General features: G+C 37.7%; 1 protein-coding gene across 1 annotated transcript in view; it reads right to left on the bottom strand.

Annotated features, from left to right (window-relative positions):
• The window catches only part of LOC139726846 (ATP-binding cassette sub-family C member 5-like), a 31,013-nt gene extending 5,389 nt beyond the window's left edge, over positions 1-25,624 (bottom strand). Inside the window, exons 1-18 of the mRNA XM_071637838.1 lie at positions 25,398-25,624; positions 21,298-21,456; positions 20,089-20,236; positions 19,031-19,264; positions 17,000-17,176; positions 11,845-11,992; positions 11,223-11,377; positions 10,577-10,684; positions 9,930-10,142; positions 8,167-8,442; positions 7,379-7,648; positions 6,529-6,732; positions 4,438-4,747; positions 3,576-3,760; positions 2,700-2,819; positions 2,110-2,239; positions 1,244-1,713; positions 588-677 (exon numbers count right to left, since the gene is read on the bottom strand). Coding sequence (XP_071493939.1) covers positions 588-677; positions 1,244-1,713; positions 2,110-2,239; positions 2,700-2,819; positions 3,576-3,760; positions 4,438-4,747; positions 6,529-6,732; positions 7,379-7,648; positions 8,167-8,442; positions 9,930-10,142; positions 10,577-10,684; positions 11,223-11,377; positions 11,845-11,992; positions 17,000-17,176; positions 19,031-19,264; positions 20,089-20,236; positions 21,298-21,456; positions 25,398-25,624 — 3,624 coding nt within the window. The remainder of the gene's footprint in view (positions 1-587; positions 678-1,243; positions 1,714-2,109; positions 2,240-2,699; positions 2,820-3,575; positions 3,761-4,437; positions 4,748-6,528; positions 6,733-7,378; positions 7,649-8,166; positions 8,443-9,929; positions 10,143-10,576; positions 10,685-11,222; positions 11,378-11,844; positions 11,993-16,999; positions 17,177-19,030; positions 19,265-20,088; positions 20,237-21,297; positions 21,457-25,397) is intronic.
• Between the last annotated feature and the right edge of the window lie 661 nt (positions 25,625-26,285).

Raw genomic sequence — 26,285 nt, 5'->3', positions numbered from 1 at the left:
GAATACCCCACCCCTAGGATCACATTAATATCTTGTCCTGAGCTGTGTGTAACTAAATTTTCAAACATATACCTTGTATAAAGTTCACAGAGAAAGAGATTTGTTTCCTATTTGTTCCTGTTCTGTTATGCATGCGTACATGACATATTCAAGAATCATGCATGATAAATAAATAGCTGACGTGGCCAAAATCTTTAACTGAATTATATAGGGACATTCCACTCTCAGAGATTTTACACACATACAGATACAATACTATTGCATCAGTACAAATAATTCTAAAATCAACAATTCATGTTCAAGTTCAAGTTCAAGTTCAAATTCAAATTTCATTTCATTTTCATTAAATAGAGAAAATTATACACAACGTGTAAGCAGAACATATGTGTAATAATTGCAAAAAATGTAAATCAACAAAATACATGTGATGATGAGTAACAAAACGAAGAAAACATAATTGTATTTGTTTTTTAAATACATACACACAACGTGTATGCATGGTACAAATTAAATAATGTCTCTTGATGTATCGTATTTTGTTTAGTACCAAAGAGTTCGACTCTCATGTGGTAATTAATATTACTAACCTTCATGTAACTCTGGATTCTTTCCACTGATGTGAATCTGGCTTCTGTCTCTGATGCCATCAACACCAACATCTGGAACATTCCTGTCAACTGGAGAGACAAACATTCAACACATTGGATCATCTCATTATTACATGATAAATCAGAACCTAACAACTTGGAGAAAGTTTGATTTTCCAAGCTCTGGAATCCTTACATTCACACAAGTTCTACAAATCTGGTATACAATCATTATTTTTCATGATCAGAGAATCAATGACAAATTTTTACATATAATAAACAGAGAGTTACTTTCAAAGTAAAAACTACTGGTGTATGATTTGTACTTGATGGGAACATGACATTGGCTCCTGCGACAATTGCTCCGGTTTTATTTTCTCCAAGGACTTAGGGTTAGAGTTGTGATGGGGTTTTAGGTTTAGTTTGATGTGAGGATTAGGATTAGGGTTAGGGCTATGCTTGTGGGTAGAACTTATGATCAGCTTAGCATGCATATATTTCATGGGGGCAATTGTCGCAGGAGCAAATGTCATGGAACTGTACTTGATATTGTCATAGTTACATGAGTAAAGAAATCTCATCAATCAGATTGCAACAAATGGATTTCAAGACGGAGAGGAAAGGGGAAGATATCAAGAGAGGGAGAGAGAGCTCACTTGGATGGTGTAGGACACAGCAAGACCAGCAAGAGCGGAGTCGATGTCGCCATGGTAGATGACCACCAGAATGTGGCAGAGGAAAGCAAGGAGGACGACGAGGAGCTCGAGACGAACACCAGCCCAGCGTGCCGCCATCCTGAAGAACATGTAGGGTAGGGCGTTGCCATCAAGCAGAGTGCGGAATCTGGCGATAAACTCTTCGGTCTTGTCGTAAGCGTGGATGGTGGAGAGACCCTGGACGGTTGCAGAAATGTGGGAGAACCAGGGGGAACGAGTGATGTTCTCTATCCGCTTGAGGTCACGAATACCCTTCCGGTAGTAACGCAAGATGATGAGGAAGATGAAGAAGATCGGAATGACGGCAGCGAGGAAGATGGGGAAGCAGATGATGATGACGATGAGAGCGAAGGAGACCAGGAAACAATTCTGGAGGAAGAGTTCCAGGTTGAAAGGCAGGAGGACATCGACTGTGGAGAGAAAACAGTTAATTTAGGATTTATAAAAGGGGTTGAAACTATGACATATTGGGCAACATAGATCATGAATTAACTGTGCTTATGGGCACGGCAAGTATGGATCAATAATTATTAATTGTTTGGATGCACACATCAGAAGTCAGTAGAATAAGAGTACAGACAGTACATAAGAGTTAGACTTTTTTCTTCAGATTGTGATCAATAGTGGTCCTATGCTGCGTTTAACAGATATTCATTAGCAAGTTGCCACATGATTCCCATTACCACATTATTTTCCTGGTGTCTTCAATTTACAAATATACAGTCTTAGATTTGAACACCCACTGATTCATTTTTAATGAGGAAAACATAAATTAACATTGAGATTTATTCATGTTTTGTACATACCTTCATCCAAATCTTTGGAGAACCTGTTCAGAATACGACCAGTTGGAGTGGTGTCAAAGAAGCTCATTGGAGAGCGGAAGACGTTAACGAACACTGTGTCGTGCATGTGAGACGCCGCTTTCAGAGTCACCTGTGGGAGAGGTCAAATGTCATAGCTGTTACTAATGTTCAAATCAGCTTCTAGTTATAACTAGTATCAGAGTGATGTGAATTTTGCTGCTTTTTCTGTTCTGCTGTTGCATCTTTAAAAGTAAATCTCTTTCTTGGCTGCAACTGCTTCACAGATCACCATCAACAAGGTTAATTATTCAGCTAACATTATAAATTGGCAAATTTGAAACACTTTTACATTTGATTAAACATGAATAAAAATGTGTTGACCTGAAGGTGCATGGACAGCATTGCAGACATAATTTCTTTTTAAAAAGGTTATCTTGAAAGAAGTATGAACTGCAAAATAATTCTCTCCAAGATGAAGGAATCTGTGAATTTACATCAAGGGTGGAGGAGAAAGATTTAGCAGAAAAGTAATCACATTCCTCTCAAAAAAAGAAAGAAAGTATGAGAGTGGGAGAAGAGAGGAAACTGACCTTCATGAAGACAAGACTTTTGAAGGCACCAAAGAGCATGATGACAATCAGAGACAGACCGTAGATGAGTTGGTATCTCTCAACGTCAGGATTCAATCCAATATCACCATCTGGGTCGGTCTACAAACCAGGGAGAAAACAGACAAGAATGTTATCATACATTTTCTTTTAAATTCATATGATTGTATAATCTTTCTTTTCAGGATGTAATAGTTGTGATAATTCTGTCTTTATCTGATATCATGATACACATGTATGTGTTTGCATGCATGACTGTAAATATACAACTGTATGAGTACTATGTAATTGTGTTTATTTCCTATTTTGGTTTTGATGTAAACAAATGTACAAAACAAATGGACTGCCATTTCATTGGATAAATGTGAGAACTGCAGACCAATTACAAAGTGAACAAGACAAAACTAGAGTCATAGGTGGATTTTCAAAATGGTAATAAAGCATATTATTTACCTACAAGCATGAGTGTGCTCGTGTGTAGGGGTGTGTGTGTTTGTGCAAGTGTGTGTATATAAGGTATAGCAATTAATGCCAAACAACTGTCAAACAGTTGTAGCAATGTAAAACAAATGAGAGTGGCCGGTAACTGAAGCTAATTACAACTTACATGTACAATTTGAATTTGAAGTGATAACATGGTCTTGTTGTACCCTACAATGGGCTTGAAATAGTCTAGATGGTATAGAGTATGACCTGAGAATGTGATTTCCTTTTTCAGATTACCACAGGTAACATACACACCAATTTAACTGCACAAAAATAAGGAGCATCTTTGCTGTAATATACAAAGTAGCATAACATGCTACTCTGAGATGCAGGCCTACAGCAAGAAGAAAGAGGAGGGGATGATAAACTTACTCCATTGCCTTGGTTGAGCCAGTAGGACAGATACATATTGTTGAGAGTAATGGAACCAAACATAAGGATAAAACAGAAGAGGACGAGAAGTCCCATGTGGTAGCCTCCCATGGACTTGAGGTAGGTAGCGTAGGTTCCCCAACCAACGGAGGCATTACTTCTTTCTTCACTCGAGATCAGCTGACCTAAAACACACACATCATAAAAAAATTGATCATCAATAATGATATCTTATACAGATGAATACCAACATGAAGTATTACCTACCATTCTGTAGTCATCTGAATTCAGGTCTTTTTATGCATACTTTGACATACAAGTATATGTTTATTCAAAACTTTGATGTTGAACTGTGTTGTATAGGAAATCTCCATTTCCAAGCCCTATAGGCTTTTGTGTAATTTCCTCCCTTGACCTACACATCTCTGTAAATATTCATATATGTGATTTTATGAAATGAATAATTTGAATTGAAAAATATTGAAATTGAACTATAAAGTACCACAGTGCTAATACTTGTATATACTAAAATGAGAATAGGCAAGCTGATTAATCTCTTTTGGATAGGAAAGGCATTGTGTATGTACGGCAAATATTGAATTCTATCTACAATTACTACGAGATATAAGGCAACTTCTTTTACCCATTGCAAATGGTTGGTTTCACTTCATTTAAGAGCAACAAAGTTTAAGCAATGTGAGTACATGGCACCGTCATATCAGAATATAGGAAATTATAGCATTATTCCTGTCTCATATTCACCCCTCGTCCACTGTTTTTGGGATCTAGATTGAGAAACAAATAAAGATATATATCTCCCTCATGCCTCATTAGTGATGGCTTGGGATGTCTTCAAACTTACCATCAGTTGTGGGAGACTGTTCCACTTCTGGTTCGGCTACCTCTGAAATGAAGCTAGAAGTCCTTGAACGAGAGCTAAGCTGTGATAGCGCCCTCTCTCGTCTCTCACCCATCGTCTCCTTGTCTTGTTCTGGCATCTTCTCGTCAGCTTCGATATTCTCCAAGTCTGCTTCCTCTCCCTCTTGCTTGGAGTGGAATGTTCGGATCAGGTTGGCATACACACCATCTACTGCCATCAGGTCGTCATGGTGACCACGCTCCACGATTCGGCCATCCATCATCGTCATGACGATATCACAGTCCTTCAAATACTGGTTGGACGAAAATAAAAAGGTTTGAAATGATTTTTTTTTAAAACTTACCGAAACTCCAAACTCTCAATGTTACGACGTGCATTTCTTGACAGTAAGATCGACATTTTATCATGATATGAAGAATTATAAAATGGGTTCAAGAATGTAGCCAATAGGAAGCGCTGAAATGAGACACACCTCCTTCCTTTACTTCAGTACAACTGCACTGCCTGTAATCCTATGGTAGATTGCCGATCGTCTGTGCGCGCGGCGGCTCCTTTGATGAATTGCATGCATACGCGTACGCGCTGTCAATCCTGTAAACAACTTCTAGTTCGGGCTGCCGGCCGGCCGGCCTGTCATCCCTTGTGCATAACATATGTGGCGTACGTACATGTACGTATACTGTACTATACGTACACTTTGTACAGTACAGTAGACCAAGCGTTATGGGACCGGACGCGTACATGGAGTCACTTTGAAGAGCAAATCCAACGATTTAGCAGGTTAATTCTCACGCCGTTTTCAGAGTATGTTGTCTAGTAGGCCTATATGAGGAGTCTATATCAAGTCTTTAAGGTAAAGGGTGCATATTCTATGTAAAATAAGTAAGTTTTCATGCGGGTGTCCGGAAACCCAACCCCCCATTATACTATGTGCGGGACTTCCGCGAGTGCGACGTGCGTAAAAGTTTGGGACGAACATCTTCGGACGTCTTGACCCACAAAGGTACGTGAAAAACGCTGAAAAATGATGTTAGTTTTCGAATTTTCGACCCATTTTATAAAACAAATGATGCACAGGATTATTTCGTGGCGTTAGTGTAGGCGTAGCTCACTCTCGGGTATTTACAATGTAGTGCAACATGCACTCGGCTTCGCCTCGTGCATGTTTCACAATTGTAAATACCCTCGAGTGCACTACGCCTACACTAACGCACTCTATCCTGTGCATCATTAGTATAATATCAACATGTGATGACAGAGTGACATTACAACATATCTTTTTCTAGTACTCTATATTAAAGGACAAGTTCACCTTCATAAACATAAGGATTGAGAGAATGTAGCAATATTAGTAGAGCACATCAGTGAAAGTTTGAGGAAAATCAGACAATCCGTTCAAAAGTTATGAATTTTTGAAGATTTTGTGCAGTAACCGCTGGATGAGAAGACTACTGCAGTGTATGTATAACTTAGATGTCACATGCGTACAACAATATAAGGAAAATATAAAGAGAATTTCACAAAATTCCATCTTTTGAAAAAAGTACACATTCCCCTGACTCGTTACCGACAAATGTTATGGGTAATATTATTCCCCCCGCCTTTACAAAGAGGCAAGTCAAGTGCTCTCTTATTATGCGAAAAAAGTGAAAATATGTTGAATTTTCTTTTACATTTTCTTTATACTGTTGTACACATATGACTCATAAGCTGTAGTAGTCTCCTCATCCAGCGGTTCCAACACAAAAATTTTAAAAATTCATAACTTTTGCATCGATTGTCCAATTTTCCTCAAACTTTCACTGATGTGTTCTACTATTATTGTTGCATTCTCTCAATCCTTATGTTTATGAAGGTGAACTTGTCCTTTAATATATAAAAATCTCTCCATCTATCTACCTCTCTGTCAGTCTGTATCTGCCTGTCTGTCTATCTATTCATATGCTTTCTAAAGAGTATTTCAACAAACATTACCACAACTATGTCTGACTTGAAGACAAAAATCATGTAATGAACACTTTGCTTTAGTGCTGTCTCATAAAATGAAGGATTTCTGAAATAATCTTTCCTTACCTGCAGCTGATGAGTGACAAAGAGAACAGTCTTGCCCTTGAGGGCGCCATTGATGCAGTGAGTAAAAATGTGAAGACCAACGTGAGCATCTACAGCACTAAGAGGGTCGTCCAGAAGGTATATGTCTCGGTCTGCGTACAGCGCCCTCGCCAAACTAATACGTTGCTTCTGGCCTCCACTCATGTTGATTCCACGTTCTCCAATCTGTAAGATCCAGCAAGATACTCATTTTTTTTTTATTGCGAATATTTATGCAGAGTGGCCTGATCAGCATTATATATACATATATAGACGGCATAAGATGGACAAACAAATTTCATAACGACGCAAGGTACATGATGTTGTAGACACACATCAAGCATTCAAGATAAAATAAGATTATACAATCATGCAGATTTAAAACAGACTAACTGCCGGTCTTTCTCAGGGCTCTGTTGTTGGTTAAAATCCATTGATAATGAAACAGCAACAACAACAACAACATTTTATGACCACATCACTCTCTATTATATGCACTTTCCACTTGAAATCTGACCACAGTTAAGATTATACAAAAGATTCTAATTCATCTCATCTCGAATTAATCACACACTCAGATGATGCTAATTTACAGAACGCTGGTTGTGATATGCATATAATTACTATTAACCTGTCTGTTTATATGCCTACTACCACATACATCTAAGTGACATGCATGCATTTACACATAGTCCTCTAACATGGAAGATAATAGGAACCTTATCATCACACTTGTCTTGACATACTTGTACATTGTACACTTGAGAAAATCAACTCTCAGGACTCAAAATAGGAGTCAGACCAAGCCTTAATGCAATGCACCCAAACTCACCTCGGTTTGGTCTCCCATGGGTAAAATGGCCAAGTCAGGTTTGAGAGAGCAGGCTGTGATAACCCTGTCGTACTTGTCTTCATCAAACGGCATACCAAAGAGGATGTTGTTCTTCACTGTGGCGTTAAAGATCCAGGCTTCCTGAGCAGCATAGGCAAAGGTTCCCTGGATGCAGTTGTCTCCCTCGACGTTGTGCATCTGACCAAGAATAGCTGAGATGAGGGAGGTCTTGCCTGCGCCCACTGACCCACAGACACCGGTCAGCTTGCCCTGTAGTGGTCAGGAGAGTTCCGAAATTAGTGCCTCTTTGTCACTTAAAAAAAAAAAAAAAATCCTATCACTTTGAACTCCAATTATCTTCCCTTACAACATTCCTTAGTATATGATGATATCCTGGTTACAATGGTGATTACAGCAAATATCATCAGATTATAGACGACATCTACTGGGGCTCATTTGGGTGCATGACAAAAATGTATAGTATGAGCCATTATGTATGAACATACAGTGTACTGTGCTATGCTCACAAAATTTGGAATAGAACTAATAATGCAAGAATATTGAAAGAACTATGACGATTTCACCCATTAGATATCTACATCCAAGGTCAAGAATTTGTGTGAAATTTAATATAAACAAGCTGAAATGTGATATATCCACACGTAATCCATGCTCTAAAAATCACTACTATTGAGATACTTTCATTTATCTTTTCAACATCTTTTTATTTGTATACTGTGGAGAAATGTATCTTGTATCAAATGATCAGTCCAGGATGATGACCATACCTTCTCAAGACCAAAGTTTATGTCAAAGAGGACGCGAGAGATTTTGTCCTCTGTAACCTTTTTCCGTGGGTGGATGTTGCTCTTCTGGACAAGTTTGTCGACAGCGATGGAGCCCAGTCCCGCCTCCTCCAAGTTGAGTGGCCTCATGGCCATGCTGAAACGACGATTCTCCTGAATATCACCATTCTGTTTTGCCGATTTCTGGGGCTCGATGATGGTGATGGCTGACTTGCTCTTCTGACCCGTCTCTTCTTCCTCATCAGCATCCAAGTCAACCTGGAGGAGGAAGAGGAGAGAGATATTATTTCATATGTTCTCATAGAAGAGAGAGAGAGAGAGAGAGAGATATTATTTCATATGTTCTCATAGAAGAGAGAGAGAGAGATATTATTTCATATGTTCTCATAGAAGAGAGAGAGAGAGATTATTTCATATGTTCTCATAGAAGAGAGAGAGAGAGATATTATTTCATATGTTCTCATAGAAGAGAGAGAGAGAGATTATTTCATATGTTCTCATAGAAGAGAGAAAGATATTATTTCATATGTTCTTATAGAAGAGAGAGAGATATTATTTCATATGTTCTTATAGAAGAGAGAAAGATATTATTTCATATGTTCTTATAGAAGAGAGAGAGATATTATTTCATATGTTCTTATAGAAGAGAGAAAGATATTATTTCATATGTTCTCATAGAAGAGACACATATTTCATATTATGAACCTGTAGAGGACGAGTCCCAAGAATACTTGGGCAGGTGTCCATGGGAAATGCGTGTTATAGCAAAATCAGCCTGTCGTCAATGGGTTAACAATCTATGAAAGTATTATGATCCTCCACTTCCACTCTTTTATATGTTCCACTCTCCAGGAGATCCTGGAACTTACTTCCTCATTATGTGAAGAACCAAAACTCTTTACCTTCCTTAAAGCACAACCTAAAGACTTACATTGTATTTGTTTAATTGTGAGTGCTGAATGACTGACATTTCATCTCAAAACACAGTAATAAACATTCTCTTGATATTTCTGTTTATACATTTTCCTGTTATGTCAACAAGTCATTTTTTGTTTTGAGCAGTTAAGAAAAATGGATTATGTTCTACACAGATATCACATGCAGTCATCATTGTTCTATTATACATTAAAGAAGGAGAAAGAGAAAAAGGGAGGATACAGAAACCAAAAGCAAAAGTTTGATGAGATAGAGAGATGCTGCAAGGAGAAATAGAGAGAAAGAGATTCGAGACAAGAGTAGAAATTATATTATGATGTTGTCTATTGTACTTTCAGTAAAATAACCTAAGAAGTTGGGAGGAAAAAAGAAATGAAACTTACAAAATCAACCTGCACATGCTAAATAAGCAGCTTGGAATCAAGAAACCCTTGTAATTGATGTAAGTTACAGTTATGAAAAATATCAGTTTTATTTCCAACACATATAGCAGCACCTGCATAGCAAATGTATACACACACACAAAGGTTCTGTCAGAAACTCATATTTCCAGTAAATACCTCTATACCACTATGCACATGTTTGCTGATGTTGGGTGTAATTGGCACCACTTTGTTGTTGGGAGATGGAATTTGAAACAGACAATAAACACAGTTTTGATCAAGTCTACGAAGACTTTTTATTCTAAGCTAAATTTTTTTGTGCATAGACAAAAATGCATACATGAATGCACATGCAAACACACAGACAGATAGAGACACATTCTACAAGAACACCTAGTGAAAAAAAGAGACATCAGGTGGACTGACCTGCATGTTAACCTCTCTGGTCTTGACATAAGACACCTTGGGTGCATTGTTGTTAGCTGTACCATTCAGTTTGATCTCCTCTTCCTCTTCCTCCTCTAAGTCTCCCGTCTCCAGTCTGTCCCAGGCAAAGACTCCGTTACGGATGATGACAGCATATTTGTCATTCCTAGGCAAGATGTCTAGAGGTCTCTGTTCATCCATGACAAATACACTCTGTGGAAAGAAACAGCATCAAGACTTTATCATATTTGTTATCATTTGTGATCCTACTAATCTTGAATCTTAACAAACCATTCTCAGAGAATTTGATCATTTGTCAGATTCATTGGATTTTTTCCCCCTCAAGTTCACTCTCAGTTCTGGGACAAGACTTTGCTTAATCATTCATTTTAGGTCACTCGTCTCAAGTATTGACAAATATAGTACAACATACAACCGTTTGCTAAACTATCGATGTACTTCTAATCCTGACCTATATTATGATGGACTTTGGGTCTAAGAATGAATGCCTTTACTACCATAAACACATGCACAAATGCTATAGGACTTGTTCTCATGTGAGTTTTAGATGTCACTTCATTTAATTAGTCTAGCTTGAACATAATACATGCTCATTGGAGAACTGTCTAGACTTAAAACACTCTCACCTTCAGTCTACCAAGAGCGATGTTTGCCTCAGCCAGGGAACGGATGGCCCAAGGGGTGGGACCGATCACAGCCCTCAACGTGTTCAAGATTGCCACCAAAGTGAATGCCTAGATGACAACAAATCATGTGATAATGTGAATAATTTTACTAGATATTCCTTCTTTTTTTTCACCATAATCTATCTTATTTCTGGGAAAATGCTCAACAACAGAGAAACGATTACAGACAAAACAAAGATGGAGAAAAAAATAAAGGATAATTGATAAGCTCATACAATGAAATATACTCATCATTTGACAAAATTATCTAATCCCATGCAACGCTGCACACTAGGCCTGGCATTGCTCCGATGGTCCCTGACCAGTAAAAATCACTGTCGGACCAGTAACTTTTTCAGGAATGGACCAGTAAAAGATGGAAAAACTGGGTACCTACTGGCCAGACAGACAGGTTGGACCAGTAGAAAAAATGGGTTAGTGTGCAGCCCTGCCCATGTATCATTGAGATCACACAAGGGAGTTTATTTATGGAAAAGAATGATTTGGAGCAATTGAATGATAAAGAAGAAATAGTACAGAAAAAGTGGCTGCCATCACATCAGACTATTCGATTATGTGTTCTTTGGCAAGTTCATGAAAATAATACCTGTGTAGACGTGAGTGGTTCAGTGTAGTTTGAAGACAGGTAGATGACGATGGTGAGTACGGTGGCGATGTTTGGAGTGATTGGTGAGATGGAAAGACTAAAACTCTGCATGTAGCCAGCTTTCTCCAGCAGAGAACGCTCCAGATTCCTGATGGCTGTCAGCGAGAGAAGGAAGAAGGAAACATAGTCCAGTCGTTTTCATTTCACCTCGGTGCATGACTCACTCGAAGTTTAACACTTCTATAAGTACACCACATAATCTCATAAAGTTTGAGTAGTTTTACAAGTAGATTGACATCACAGTTTACAGATTTCTCAGTATCCAGTTGACTGCTACAATTGTATGGTCCATTTTTGGCAACCATGGTAAATAAAAGATTTATATAGCTGGACACCTTCTTTACCACTTCCAAATATGCTTTTAATATTGAAGTTATCTGAATGCTTTAACATTTCTATTTCATCAAGGGAATACAAATAATGAGATTTACATTCTATTCATATCTTTCACTTTCTTTCATTGAAGTAAAAGATGTTTGTTCATTTACACATCTTTGTGGATTCAAACATGAACTTTTCACGTAGAAAAAATGCAGAATTTGCTATTAGGGGAAGATCTTACCAGACACAGCCTTGGAGAAAGGGACTTCCCAGGCATACATCTTGATCAGTTTGACGTACGTCAAAACTTCGTTCATCTTCTGGACGCGTTCGTCAGTGACTGAGATACAGCGATCACGGAGCATGGAGGTGATCTTACCAAAGATCATCTGTGAGAGAAGGAGAGAAATCTTTGTTGAATCTCTCAGGCAATGTCAACCCGTTGAGGACAAGTCCCGAGTATACTCGGGCAGGTGTTAATGGGAAATGCGTGTTGTAGGAAAATCAATCCGTCCTCAATGGGTTAAGAAAATAAAATGGTAGCAGGTAAGACAGAATGAACATCATAGCTACACTGTACATGTGACAGTATATAAAGTGTGGAATATGTGTCAATTCAAGCAGTTAGTATTACATAATCACATATATCAAACAAACAGCTCAAAGCTTGACATATAAAAAAACAACCCAATTTTATACATGTCTGCAGACAAATTTAAAGCAATCTTAAAATAGCTGTTCAGATTTGATTTGATTTGATTTGATTTATTTATGAAGATTACCTTACATGTATTCTCTTTTGACAACTTAATATGGCACATAACTTCCAGCACTTAATCTTTGGCTGTACAGAAAAGCTAGAATAAAATGATTCCAACCATTTTTCACATCTTCAGTAGATTTTCCAGCCAAGCCACAAAATATCTGTTAATGTGCCATGTAAACTCTAGAACTTTAAGCATTATAACTATCTTTTATGATATAATGTAGGCTAAAAATGACATGGCAGGCCATGGTGCTCAAGCTGCTGAGGTTGATGGTAGGAGAAAAAAAATAATGACCTATTTGCGCGCCTGGTAAACTAGGGACTGCGAGCGACGGAGAGCGACACCCAGCGACGGGGACTTATTGCGAGAACAATGAAGTGCGTCGCAGTATGTTTTTACTCCGTCGCTAAGCGTCGGTCAAAGCATTACGCGCCATCATTTTGATGATACCGCGACGCTTGCCGACGCTTGCTGACACTTGCCAACACCCTCAAAAGAAGCTGTATTACTTCTATGTTGCGTGACCTCCGCTCACGCAAGCGTTTGTTAGTGCAGACGTTTTGGGAGATGTAGCCAGATTTCTGAATGGTCACGGTCAATGCTCAAATTGAATAGCGAGCGACGTGTCCAGACGCACCTCTCCTGATGAATGAAAGAAGTAACAGGCATTACAAATGATGCTCATGTCCTCGTGATAGCCCGACGATGAGCGACGTGTCCCGACGCTTTTCTTAGATCTCAACATTGGTTATGAGTTGATTTGCGTTTCGTTTGGATATCAGATGGTGACTTTACGAAAAAAACGTAATTATGGGGTGCAATATCTCACTGAACGGGGAACACTGAAAGTAGCGATCGAAGAGGGTTTATGAAAACACATGTACAGCGAGCACACGCGAATGTATGTCTATTCATGTAAAATTTTGCATGCACAAGGTGTGATCTTTTTAATCTGTCAAGTGACTCAAGAACGAAATACAGTGTATTACTACGATCTTTGGTATTACGAAATCGTCCTATTTCTCCCGTAAGCCTAATGCCAAATAGCGGAAACGCTAACTGTGATGTTGACCAAACTAATCAGCCATGGCATGTGCCTCAAGCATCATCGCAGACGTATCAGCGCGGCGCGAGTCCAAATCCCACGTTTGTTTGGGATGCAACTATAGGATGCCCCACGACCCGTGATTCCGTCTCGAAGTGTAAAAATATTTCAGCCTATCACAGAACCCTTTCTGAGACATAGTTTTTTTAAGCAAATTACCTATTTTAGAATGCTTCTCATCGATTATTTTACTTCAGCTCCCAGGGGCACCAGAGTTACAAGCCTGTTGCGAAGGAGATAGGTATTCACATTTCTAAAGGTCGCGCGGCATCCTTATGTTGATTGAATTTAGTGAACTGTTTTGGGAGGAAGTGTATTGAATTTTGTGTCATGATAAAGTAGGAAATACACAGTAGAATGCCCAACGAAAAGGAAAGTATTTTACCAATATTCGACGTAGGTATGACCGAATGAGACAAAATGAACAAAATAGAAGAGAAGGGCTTGTTCTCCGTTATTTAGTTGTTTGTGACATGTTCTTCCTTTGGCAATGGCGCGTTCCATTGCCTGCTTTGAGGTTTGTTTGTTTGTTTTGTTGTTTTGTTGTTTTTAATCAGAAAAACAACACGACAAGAGGAAAAATATTCAAAGCATGATAATACGTTTTTTCTTAGTTTGACATCGACATTTTTTTTTTGCGTGGTGTTCATTATTAATATTGCCCCCTCCCCCAAAAAAGAAAGAATAAGGTTTGTTTATTCCGAAAGTTCGTCATTCCGAATCAAAAGCACGCAAAGTCCCTGTGCGTATAGATGTTTGTTCATCAGAAAATGTAATAGATTTCGTTGATCTGAACAATTTGTGGCATTATTCCGAAGGTTCGTTGGTCCGAAAACTCTTCCCCGGTACGAAATTTATTTATCTATTTATTTATGTTTTTATGTATTTATTTACTTATTTGCTTATGGTATTTATTTTTTAGGATTAAGAACGTTGAGAATACCAAACCCCTTATTTCGAGTCGATGATCCTTCAAAAAACGAAACTTTTTTTCCGCCTTCGTCATTTTGGGATTTACGAGCCTTCGAAATGACTGCAACTATGTCTGTTTTTTTTTTTTTTTTTCAGTCGAGCGGGGGGGGGGGGGGGGGGGGGGTGATGGGTCATTCAGAGAAAAAAATATAGGCGGAAGGGAAAATCTTGAGGCAAGAAATAAGTTAAATTCCCATTTTGACATCGTTAATTTTTTGTGTGATGTTTGTATTCTGGAAAGAGTCATGTACTTATTCCGTTGGTTCGTTCTTCCGAATCCGAGCCTTCGGAATAACGAACTTAAGTAACAAACTTAACTATGTTTTGTTTGTTTGTTTGTTTTTTCAGTCGAGCAGTGGAGGGGGGGGGTGGGTAATTCAGAAAAGAAATATAGACAGGAGGGATAATTTAGAGCCAAGAAATCACTTTAATTCTCAGTTTGACATCGTTAATTTCTTTGTGTGGTGGTTATCATTCCGAAAAGAGTCAGGTAGGCCTACTTATTCCAGTGGTTCGTTCTTCCGTATCCGAAAAACCAAAAATTCCACGTGCCTAGATGTTTGTTACTATAGTAATCTGAAAATGTAATAGGGTTCGTTAATCTGAACATTTTGTGACATTCTGAAGGTTCATTAATCTGAAAATGGGAAATAAGGCTCGTTTATCGGAAAACGAATAACCTGGTACAAAATTTGTTTTGTTTTCGGATTAACAGCATTTAGAAAACCAAACCTCCCTTCGTTTTTTAATTGACCACTCTTCAAACTAACAACACAATTTTGTTGTTGCTGTTATTCTTTGGGTTTTTTTGTTATTCAAGATAATGATAAAGCTTCTCTTCTTTGTCTGCTAGTACAATGTAGCGCTTTCTATTCATTAAAAAACAGCAGTGGCCATTCAAAGAGGGACGCCTCGGGACGCATCGGGACGTACATTCTACAGAAAGCAAAATAAAATGTGATGAATGTATGCTGGCTTCAAGTTGATGGGACCAGGCCCTGTGAGAAATTTGACTTGCAAGTGCAAGCATGTATTGCCTGAAACTTTACGTTGAATCAGAAACAAACGCAAAGTTGCATTTGATTAATCAAGGTTACGTTCGATATTTGCCTACGAAATTAAGCTTCCGTTTAGCAATGAACTTGCTTGCGTTTAAATGCAAATTTGCGTAATTGCATTTCTGTTTTAGCTCTCACAACTATGGGCCTCACAAAATTTCATCTCAAGCTCACGGCTTAGATTATGTGCGTACGTGTGCTCGTACACTATACCACACATATTGCGTATCGGGGATTCGGATCGGGAGTAGCGAGCGAGTAGCGCGAAACGGTAAATTCGCGATTTTTGTAAGCATTAGGCAATATTTATGGCAGGGCAGGCATTTCTTCCTTGATACTAAATGCCGAATTTGGTTCACAGTTGCATCGCTGAGGAGCTGAATCATGTCGCAATTCATTTCTGTAACCTACAATATCAGTAAGTGTAATTTTCAGGTCAAAACAGTGCGTGGCCCAAACCCTGTCCTATTGCCGATGGCTTCTCCGCTTTGTTTGCTAGTAATATGTAGCACTTTCTGTTTCATTTGATTAGTCAAGGTTGCGTTTGATATTTGCCTACGTACGGAATCAAGCTTCTTTTTAGCAATAACTTGCTTGCGTTTCAATGAAAATTTGCGTACGGTTCGGGGACTTGAATTTGATGTTTTAGCTCTCACAACTGTGCTTCATAAAATTTCATCTCAAGCTCAGGGCGCAGATTGTGTGCGTAAATATAAATACTAGTACTCGTACGCTATACTACACGAACGCGTATCAGGGATTCGTATCATGAGTAGCGAGCGAATAGCGCGAAACGGTAAATTTGCGATTTTTGTAAGCATCAAGGAATATTTATGGCATTTCTTCCTTAATACTGATTGCCAAATTTGGTTCGCAGTTGCATTGCTGAGGAGTTGAATCATGTCACAATTCATTTCTGTAACCTAAAATATCAGTAAGTGTAATTTTCAGGTCAAAACAGTGTGTGGCCCCAAATCCTGGATTGCCGATGGCTTCTCCGCTTAGCACTAGTAGTAGCACTTTAGTTTTCTATTCATTACAAAACGATAGTCGCCATTCAACAAGGGACACATCCAGACGCATCGGGACGCATCGGGAGGGTAGATTACAAAGGAGCTTATTTTGCGGACGTAGCGCGACGGCCACCAGGTAAGCGCCTTTTCGTACATGCAATGTTCCATTTGTGAGGGCTCGTCTTTTACAAGTATACTTGGGAATTAGCCGACGCTTTGCGACGCTCGGCGGCGCCCGCCAACACGCAGTCTAAACTAGTGATTGTACACCGTCGCTAACCGTCGCTGGGTGTCCTTTGACGTCGGAAATTGAAAGAAATTTGCGGAAGCGTCGCACCGCGTCACTCTCTGCCTCCAATTTACCAGGATACTGGTTATCTGCTAACAATAACCAAGTTAGCATGGACTTGTGTCTACACACCATGCGGCAGAGCTTAGGTATGGAGGTTCAAGTTTTGTTGTCTTTTTATCTGATTATTACCTGGAGAGGCCAGAAGAAGATGAAGGTGAGGAGAACTCCAGCGATGGCTGCCCAGCCGACGATGAAAGAAGCAGCCACCAGGATGGCCAGAATAAGGATGATTGCAGTCAAGAGGAAGTTACCATAGACACAGACGTCAAATAGACGCTGGCTGTCATTGGCACAGATGTTCACAATCTGTCGAGTTTTTAGTTTGAAATGATGAAACATAATGACATGGGAGATTGTGACGAGGACAAATATTATGGAAAGTATGAGCATTTATGAGTGAACCACAACTAAATTTACCACATACTTCTACATAAGCAGAAATGAAAGTCTACTAACATTTTGATTTACAAAATAGTTCACGTTAAACATTAAGTATTAATATAACCCAAAAACAAAAAACAAAAAACGTTTAGTTTTATGATCGGTCTAACCAGATCATGGAAAGCCTGGATAAATACATTATCAAACTAGAAATGTCGCTATGGCGACTAGCTGGTATGCCTCCGCCATAATGCATGGTTCTCCTAATAGGTCTATAGCACAATGTCTTCATAATGTGTGATGACAGTTTCACATAATTGGCAAAATATCAAAATGACAGGTTTGTCACAAATGTGTTAAATGTTCACTTTCCTTGACCTAGGTTCAATCAGATGAATGGCTATCTAAGAGTGCAGGTATTTGGGGATGTGAGGATTTTTACTTGACTTTTGACCCTTTTATAATTTCATGCATTGAATAATTTTTAAAGGTATGGGGAAAAAGTGTAACTTCAGTTTTGAATAGTGAAATTTTAGCATTTATACTGGCCTTTGACCCTTGACCTTTGACCCTATAATTCCCAAGAGAATCACTGTCAGGTAGAACATGCATAAATATGTACTACAAAGTTGTAAGTTACATGATACCTTGAGTCATTTCCAAGACATGGAGCAAGAAGTGAATTTTAGCACTTTCACTTGACCTTTGACCTTTTGACCTTTGACCATAATGGCAAGAAACTTCCCAGAGAATCTCTATTGGGTAATACATGTATATATTAAGTTTCAAGAAAAATCCTGCAGGCATTGCATAAACATGAGGGAAATAGTGAAATTTTGAGGAGTTAACCTTGAACTTTGACCCCTGACCTTTGACCCATGACCCCTAAATTCCCTTGATAATCACTGCCAAATACATGTATATGTACTAAGTTCCATGAAGATACCTTAATGAACCATTTGCGAGATATGGAGAAAAAAGTGAAATTTTGACATTTTCACTTGACCTTTTGACCTTTGACCTTTGACATCATGACCCAATTAACTCTCTCTGGAGAATTTTCATTTGGTAGTACGTGTATACACTAAGTTTCAAGAAAATACTTTCAGGCATTGCAAAGATATGGGGGAAATAGTGAAATTTTGAATATTTGACCTTGACCTTTGACCTTCAGCATGTGCACCCAAAAGTTGATAGGCACAACTTCGCCCACTCATACATATACATGCCAAGTTTCATTAGGATACCTCAAATGGTTTTTTAGTTACACTGTCCACAAAATTGATTAGTGACGGACGGAAGGACGGACGGATAACCCGAAAACATAATGCCTCCGGCGACACTTCGTGGCGGAGACATACAAATTTCTAACACAGAGAAACATCCACTTGCTAATAATTCCCCACTTTGTTTTCATGGACACTATCAAAGATTTTAGAGATAAAAAAATAATACTAAATGATATTTAGTATAAAATCACTCAAATCAGAGTTTGGCGCTGTATCCATACACAATACTAAATCACTCACACAGGTGGACTGGCACAACCTATATGGTTGCACAAAAATACCCTGAGAAATCCTCATTGTGCTTTCTTGTACCTTTGATTTGGAATACAAAATATCAACATTGGAAGTACAGAATATCAGCATTTGAAGTAAAATCAGTCCAAATTGATGCGAAAGACTATCTACCAGCTCTCGTCTGTAAGCACACACACACACCAACACACACACACACGCACACAAATGAGTGTGAGATCATTTTTAAGATACCAACCTCTCCAACACTCCGGTCTTGGAGGTTGCGGAGGCATGCAATCTTCTTGAAGACGAAAGAAAGAATACCACTACGGAGTCGAGTCGCTGTACGCATGCTAGTCATCCAAAATGTGACATCACTGATGACACGGATGAAGTTGACTCCCAGAATGCAACAGACGATGATGTAACCATCTGAATCTGGAGCATTGTGGTCGTCGGTGAAATTGAGCAAAGCCTGAACTAGGACTGCCTGTGGTTGTAAGTGTAGGTGCAGAGGAGAATGTGAACATAATCCTAAAACTTCCATCTCTGTAATATGATATGCTTATATGCATTCATATTTGACTGAAAGGAGACAGACAGACACACACACACACACACACACATACATACACAAACTCACTTATCAAAATCGACAAATCAATTATATGCATCTATTCATTTATACCTGAATTCCTTTTTTTAATGTCTTCAGCATCATGATCTTATGAAATGACGACAATAATCATGCAAGTATTAATAATGACAAAAGAAAAATTTTTTGTGTTTGTATCTACAGGTGGGCATAGAGACAATATCCCATTGCCCTACAAACTCAAGAAAACTACATATCCCCTTAAAACAATGTCATGTAGAGCATGGAAAAAAGTAATTATTCATAAAAGTGTCACAAATCAAAATATTTAGAGATTTTTTTTCTATCTTTATTAGAGTACTTTATGTCTGGCAAACTGCAGTCAACCTCACCGAAGTCATCCTTGCACAAGGCAAAAAATTGGTTAAGTGAGAGAAAATTGTATGCAAATAAATATAATTGTGCGTTGATCTCATCGTTTAGGTCAAACTCATGTTAAGTCCAAGGATTTTTTTCTAGTTTCTTTGGATTCACCATAGGATAATTATACAAGCATATAATAAATGCTCTGCTTCAGAGCAAGCCTTAAGTTTGTTTTTTTCCTACAATTTGCATGAATACATGAACTTTTTAAATTTCAAGTAAATGTGTTGCTGTCTGATATGACAAGAATTCTTGCGTTCGCCTTAGGTATACAATGAAAAGTGCACTTTACTCACAGATATTGTGATAAGGCAGGCAGCATAAAAGAGAAGGGCTGTGACAATGACGATCAGTCGAGTCCTAACAAACTTCATCGCTACTCGCCCCATGCTGGCCTTCTCCTGTCCCTTTCGTGCAACCTCCTCATTCCACATCTTTTCAAATCTGTGCATTAGAGAAAAAGAGAGAGAGACTAACTAAACAGTCAAAATAATGACAGTAAGCCTATAACTTGAACAAAATGAAGTAGTAAACTTAAAAACAATTTATTATTAGCCTTTAGTTTCGTCTTTACAGTTTTACAACACTAAGAGAAACATATCACATGAGGCAATTTATTACCAACTTATAAAACTGTACATATATATGAAGGGGTTGGTGCAATATAGTGCTAACCCACACTTTTGTCAAAATTGAGTTACATGCATTTTCATAATCCTTATCCTTCACTCTATTTTAAACCTCCATGAAAATATCATTTTTCAATTCAATCAATAAGATGGTAAAAAATGCATGGATTCATGTTTTATTAATGTACAATGTATGGACTTTCAATACATTCAACAGCGATTATCTCAAAATGACTATTGTGTGGGTTAGCACTATATTGTACCGACCCCTTCATATATCTGATACAAAATGTCCATGTATCACAGTGCAACTGAAGTCTTCTCAGTCAATTCCGTAGTACTTGAGTAAAAATTGTTTCGCTCAGAAGCATTTTCATATAATGTACATCCATAAATGTAATATATGTGCAAGTGTATAAACACGTGTGTGTGTATACAATGTATGTATATTTATCTATTTATGTACATATATACACTTGTATACAAAGATCTTAACCCGTTGAGGATGAGTCCCAAGTATATTTGGGCAAGTGTCTATGGGAAATGCATGTTGTAGCAAAATCAGCTCGTCCTCAATGGGTTAAGATAGAGGAGAGAACTTTGTGTATATATTAAAGAGAGAGTGATATACAAATTACAATTAAATGCATACATGGCAACACACATATAAAGAAGTAAATCTGCCAACTAATCACAACATTAACACACACTGCTTATCTAGATAGATTAAAACATACTTTCTTTAATTCTAAATGAAGTCAAACATCACATGTGATTTAATTGTCATGGAATTTTATACGATTGAAACTTCCGTTGTTGCTGCCGATGAAAGATGTAACATGTATCATGCTCAAAGACTGCGTGTCGTGTTCTCACCTCAGCCCGTTGAGGTATCCAGTGTCCAGCTCAGAGTTATCCGGAATGTCTTCAAATTTCAGAGCATTCTTGATGGACTGAACAAACATGGATGTCATCCAGTTGACGGTGAGAAATGAGAACAGTCCATAATGATCGAGGGGGGAGTAGGTCTCTTCTCTGAAAAGTGAAAAGATCGACAGAAGCAAAATCTTAAATCAATATCTCTTGGTGCATTTCCATAGAGCATCCATTCCCAATTAGTACGATTGCTTTTTTCCAACCCGGCTCCTTAAGGAAGCTCAACAGGGAAAGCCTGACACTTTGTTTTCTTGTGTTTTGTTTGTTTATTTTGTATCTCTGTTATCACTTGTATTGTTTTGCAAATGCCGAATAAATAATAATAATAATATGCATTTCCTCAAATTCTGTTGTTTCTGTGTATTGTGTTATTGTTGTTGTTGTTGTCGTCGTTATGTTTTTTTGTGGCCGATTGCATATCTTCCTTTCCGCTCAATTTTCCTGGCACACCTGGCCCCACAGTGTCTGTGCCACAAATGTGATATGTTATATAGTTTATACGTTTGCATCCTAAAATCCTAGTAAGTATTGTTCATAGTATCAACATCATTATATCAATGAGTAAAATGTACAATAGTATACAGAAGAATTTAAAATGAATATGTCTTATTGGTATAACAAATTGGTGCTGTTGTTGTTTTGTTCCAGTGTTCCACGTTTTACAAGCGTGGCTTTTTTAGTGGAACACTGTTTTCCATCATTGTGATTATTTACTATTTTTGTTGTCATGACAAAGTGCATTGTTTCTTTTTTACGACATCATTCGTGTATAATTTATATTGTATTGAAAAAAAAAATCCTTTATCGGACGAGTGTAAGAGAAATGAAAAAAAAAATTGTATCACTTTGGATTATGTCAACCTTTTCTTTTCTTTTCTTTGTGATGATGGAAATAAATAAACTATTGAACTATTGAACTATAATAATAATAATAATAATAATAATAATAATAATAATAATAATAATAACAATAGTAACTACCACCTGAAACCAGTGTTCACTATTAGCAAATATTTTGGACTAAACTGAGCTGTTTCACAAGCTGAGCGCCAATAAAAAAAAATGTCAACAAGTTGGCACCTTCAAGTGATTTACAGAAAGCATGTAAACACTTAATAGGTGTGCGAATACATGTGTGCATGAGACATGTACACTACATGCAGTCGAAATGAAGGGATATCTTCAGTAAAACACATATACATTTGGATCAATGTGTCATTTCTGACTGCTGGTAAATATTTACTACATTCTTATGGGCAAGATAATTCTACCATTCCACTTCCCAATATGATCTTGAACAATGCCTGGTTCAAACTTGTTTTAAAAAACAAAATATATCAAGACTGAGTGCCATTGCCATCACACACAACTTATTCAATTTTGGATATTCACTCATTTTCTTTCTTTCCTTTTTTTGCTTTCACATAAGTCAAAGAAGTTAAGGTCTGCATGAAAATGAAAAAGCTGCATGAAGAGAAAATACAACTACAAACTAATTGTTTTTAATCAGGCTGGTTTTTAGTCTTTTTGTTTTGTTTTACCTGCGGTGTATGCATTTGTGCTCTGCTATGTGTTAACATCATACTTGTCAGATAAATCAGACAATATTTTCTTTTTTCTGATGAGTCATTTGTTTCCAACACCCTCTGTGTCACTAGATAACAGCCATGCCTAACATACCTTGACTGGTACTGTCATAAGGTGATATTTAAAGCAAACACATTATGACTTAATTTTTCAATATTTGCACAGTACCATGCCTCTGTATTATCAGTATTTTCCAGCGACTCCCAGAATGTGAAAGATAATGACTAACTTGACATCATGACCAAACCTCACCCCACAACTGCTGTAACATCTCCTATCCTTCAAAATGCAACATTTGAACACTTCTTGTCTTCTAAGAGGAGGCTGTATAGTTGTATGTTTTCCAATATTTTATATACTTTAGACTTATTTTTCATGCATTTCTTTCCCAAATGAAGTGGAAGATGGGGGGGGGGGGCAGTGGAAGGATTAGGGGGGGGGAGAGTGTTTGATATCAAGATTAGTGTACATTGATGGAAGTGAGACATTGCTTCCATTCTGAAATGACACTCTCAGAAATTTCTTACTATATAGATATCACAAGCCAAACTAAGTAAAGAATAATCCAAATGAGAATGCAAATGACAAATCAACAGGAGAGTAGAATTGTGCTTGACTCACACTTTATCTTTGGTATTACCTAGGACATCAATAATTTTACTATTTAAGAAAACAGAGCAGTGTGATGTGGATTTATTCATAAACAGACAATGAAGGGGGAATACATTCACAACTTTACAATACACATTGGCTGTTAATTTCTTCCACGTAACATTAGGTGGTTTAGATTTATTTGTCTGCATTTACAGTGTAGTAAAATTGGACAGTCATGCAATGCTGTGCCAGTTCAAAGAAAAACCAAAACAAAACACACATCTGTTGTTTCACTCTTGGACTTCACTGCCTGTACACTTGTCAGTTCACGGAAACTAAATTTTCACACTAATCTAGTTTGGCCTGGGGTCTATTCAGCAATTTACCACCAGACTGTGTTAAAACAAAATTACATCATAAAACACTTCAGAAAAACCAACAATGGGAAACTTTGTGTTTAAGAAGGCTAGTTGTGGCTGCTGAAGCCGACCTTTGGCCAAATACTCCACTTCAGGCTTAACTAGTTGTACTATCAGGGGCTGTTTACCAAGCCAGCTACTTATAAACTAAACTCTTATTTGCATTTTCCTGATAGAGTGGGTACTGATTAGAAACTATTAAGAAAGCCTTGTAACTTCTGGACTGGGTGAGTCTCTCTCTCTCAAAGGAGTAAACCCCTTCAGGACCATCATCTCAAAATGATATTAGCTTTACACACAAACAAGCTGCCGATGGCAATGAAGAGTTAAAGAGGAAATATCTGACACATTTCAACCAGGAGGTGACTTGGTGAACCTGAATTTTGTTTTGTTTGTTCCAACTTTGCCTGTCTTGCCTTGTAGTTATCTCATATTGTGTGTTTGCCATCTAAATTAAGACAACTCCACCATATTTTGGTCCTTAAGAGAGTTTTGATGAGAGCTTACGATAGAAGAGAACTCAGATAATTTACCGCATTTAGTCTCTCACAGAAGTAGATTTTTGTTTCCACTCTTTACACAATGAGCTTTGTGTCATTGCCAATTGTCTGAGACTCTGAGTTGTTTTGTGATGACAAACACCAACTTTTCACTAACTGTGGTGAAATAAATCACCATTTTCTACGACCACTCTTACCAACAGTAAACTGACATTTTCAGAAATCTCTGGATAATACATTTTTGCTGAAGTGATTCCCTACATAGTCTATCTCAGATTTGAAAAGATGTTATTCCATTTCCATAGCATGAATCATATCATAAATGCATTGATACGTATATAATAAACAATAATTGAAATCATAAGTCCAGCATCACTGCCTCAAAAGTTTACAAAATGTCAGTAACACAGCAGAAGTGAGAGTAGAACACAACATTACAGCCTGCCAAAACCGTCCTATTGAATATTATATGAATACATTTATAAGCATTTTTTTTTTCATTTTGCTTGCTGTCTCAATGAAAGCAAAGCTGTTGTAAAAACTTCATTACCATATCTATCTTGATGGTGATTTTTATAGATATGTTGTAAACTTGACATATTTCCTTTGATAGTGACAAAGGTCACAGCTCACTTGTGATAATTCCTTTGTTCAATGATTCACACTCTTACTGGAATTATATCTAAGTGAATGCAAGTGCATTTTCACACATCAAATATATCAGAAAATTTCAAAGGGATAAAAGTTCAGATTTTCTATGCAATTATTAACAACTGCATGCACTAAACTAAACATTAAATTGTGTACTTACAAAAACACTGTAGCACAAAGTAACAAAAAGAAAAAAAAAATATTCAGTATTCAGAGTCATGAAATCAGCTGCACACATTTACAAGACAAGGAATAAAATATGAAAGAATTATGGGACATATTGACTTACTTTGGCTTTTTCCTGATTGGGATGAAGACTTTCAGGGGGTCAACATATTTTTTGATGCCCTTTTTGCTCTTCAGGTCCCTGTAGGTTATCTCTGGAATCAGCTCCACCCCCTCCTCCGTCTCAATGTCGGCTAGGGCAGCATTGTCGATTAGGTCGGCTGGGAGAGCCGAGATGAAGCCTCCGACACCAGAGCTCTTTCCATTCTTGTCTGCCTTCTGCGGTGGCATGCTGAGATCTTGTCACTTTCACAACCCCAGCTGCCTATATGAAGACCAGACAAGCAGTGTGTCAAGTCATGGCAAACTCAGGTGGCAAAATAATCAGACAAAAGTTAGTGCAGCTCAGCATTCCAAATCTCCTCCATGTCCATTAATACACAGACAGTCAGTTGCACTGTGATATGCCTAATGATTCTCATTTTACTTCATATGAAAACTTGTTATCAAGAAGTTACTGCCAGTAAACATCTTTATACCATTGATATTTTTTATATGAAATGAAACACCATAAAGACTGAATAAGGAAGACAATATATATTCATTAAAAGTGTAAGCAAAAAGCAACATTCAACAGAAGTAGTGGAGATAAATAAGTAGATGGAGAAGTCATTTCAGAAGACAATTTGTCAAGAAAGAAGAAAACCGAATGAAATTAAAACAGGATACACAGAAAATACAAAAGGATATGACAGTAAAACTTTGTGAGAAAAGAAAGAGAGTACAAATTTCCAAACTATTCACTTACTTATCAAAGAGTTGTTAACACCACTAGGTTGAAAGATGGTTTCTGCAATGCTCAGTTCTCGTAATCACAATTTCTTGCGTCTTTAATCTCTGGAAAAGAGATTCAAGAGAAAGGAAAAAAATGATTTTAACAGAGTGCTGACTA

The sequence above is a fragment of the Diadema antillarum genome, unplaced genomic scaffold (assembly GCF_040938485.1).
Source record: "Diadema antillarum isolate AM-2024a unplaced genomic scaffold, OU_Dant_1.0 seq00000102_RagTag, whole genome shotgun sequence".
In the NCBI taxonomy this organism is placed as follows: Eukaryota; Metazoa; Echinodermata; class Echinoidea; order Diadematoida; family Diadematidae; genus Diadema; species Diadema antillarum.
This window is presented reverse-complemented; position numbering and strand designations above follow the sequence as displayed.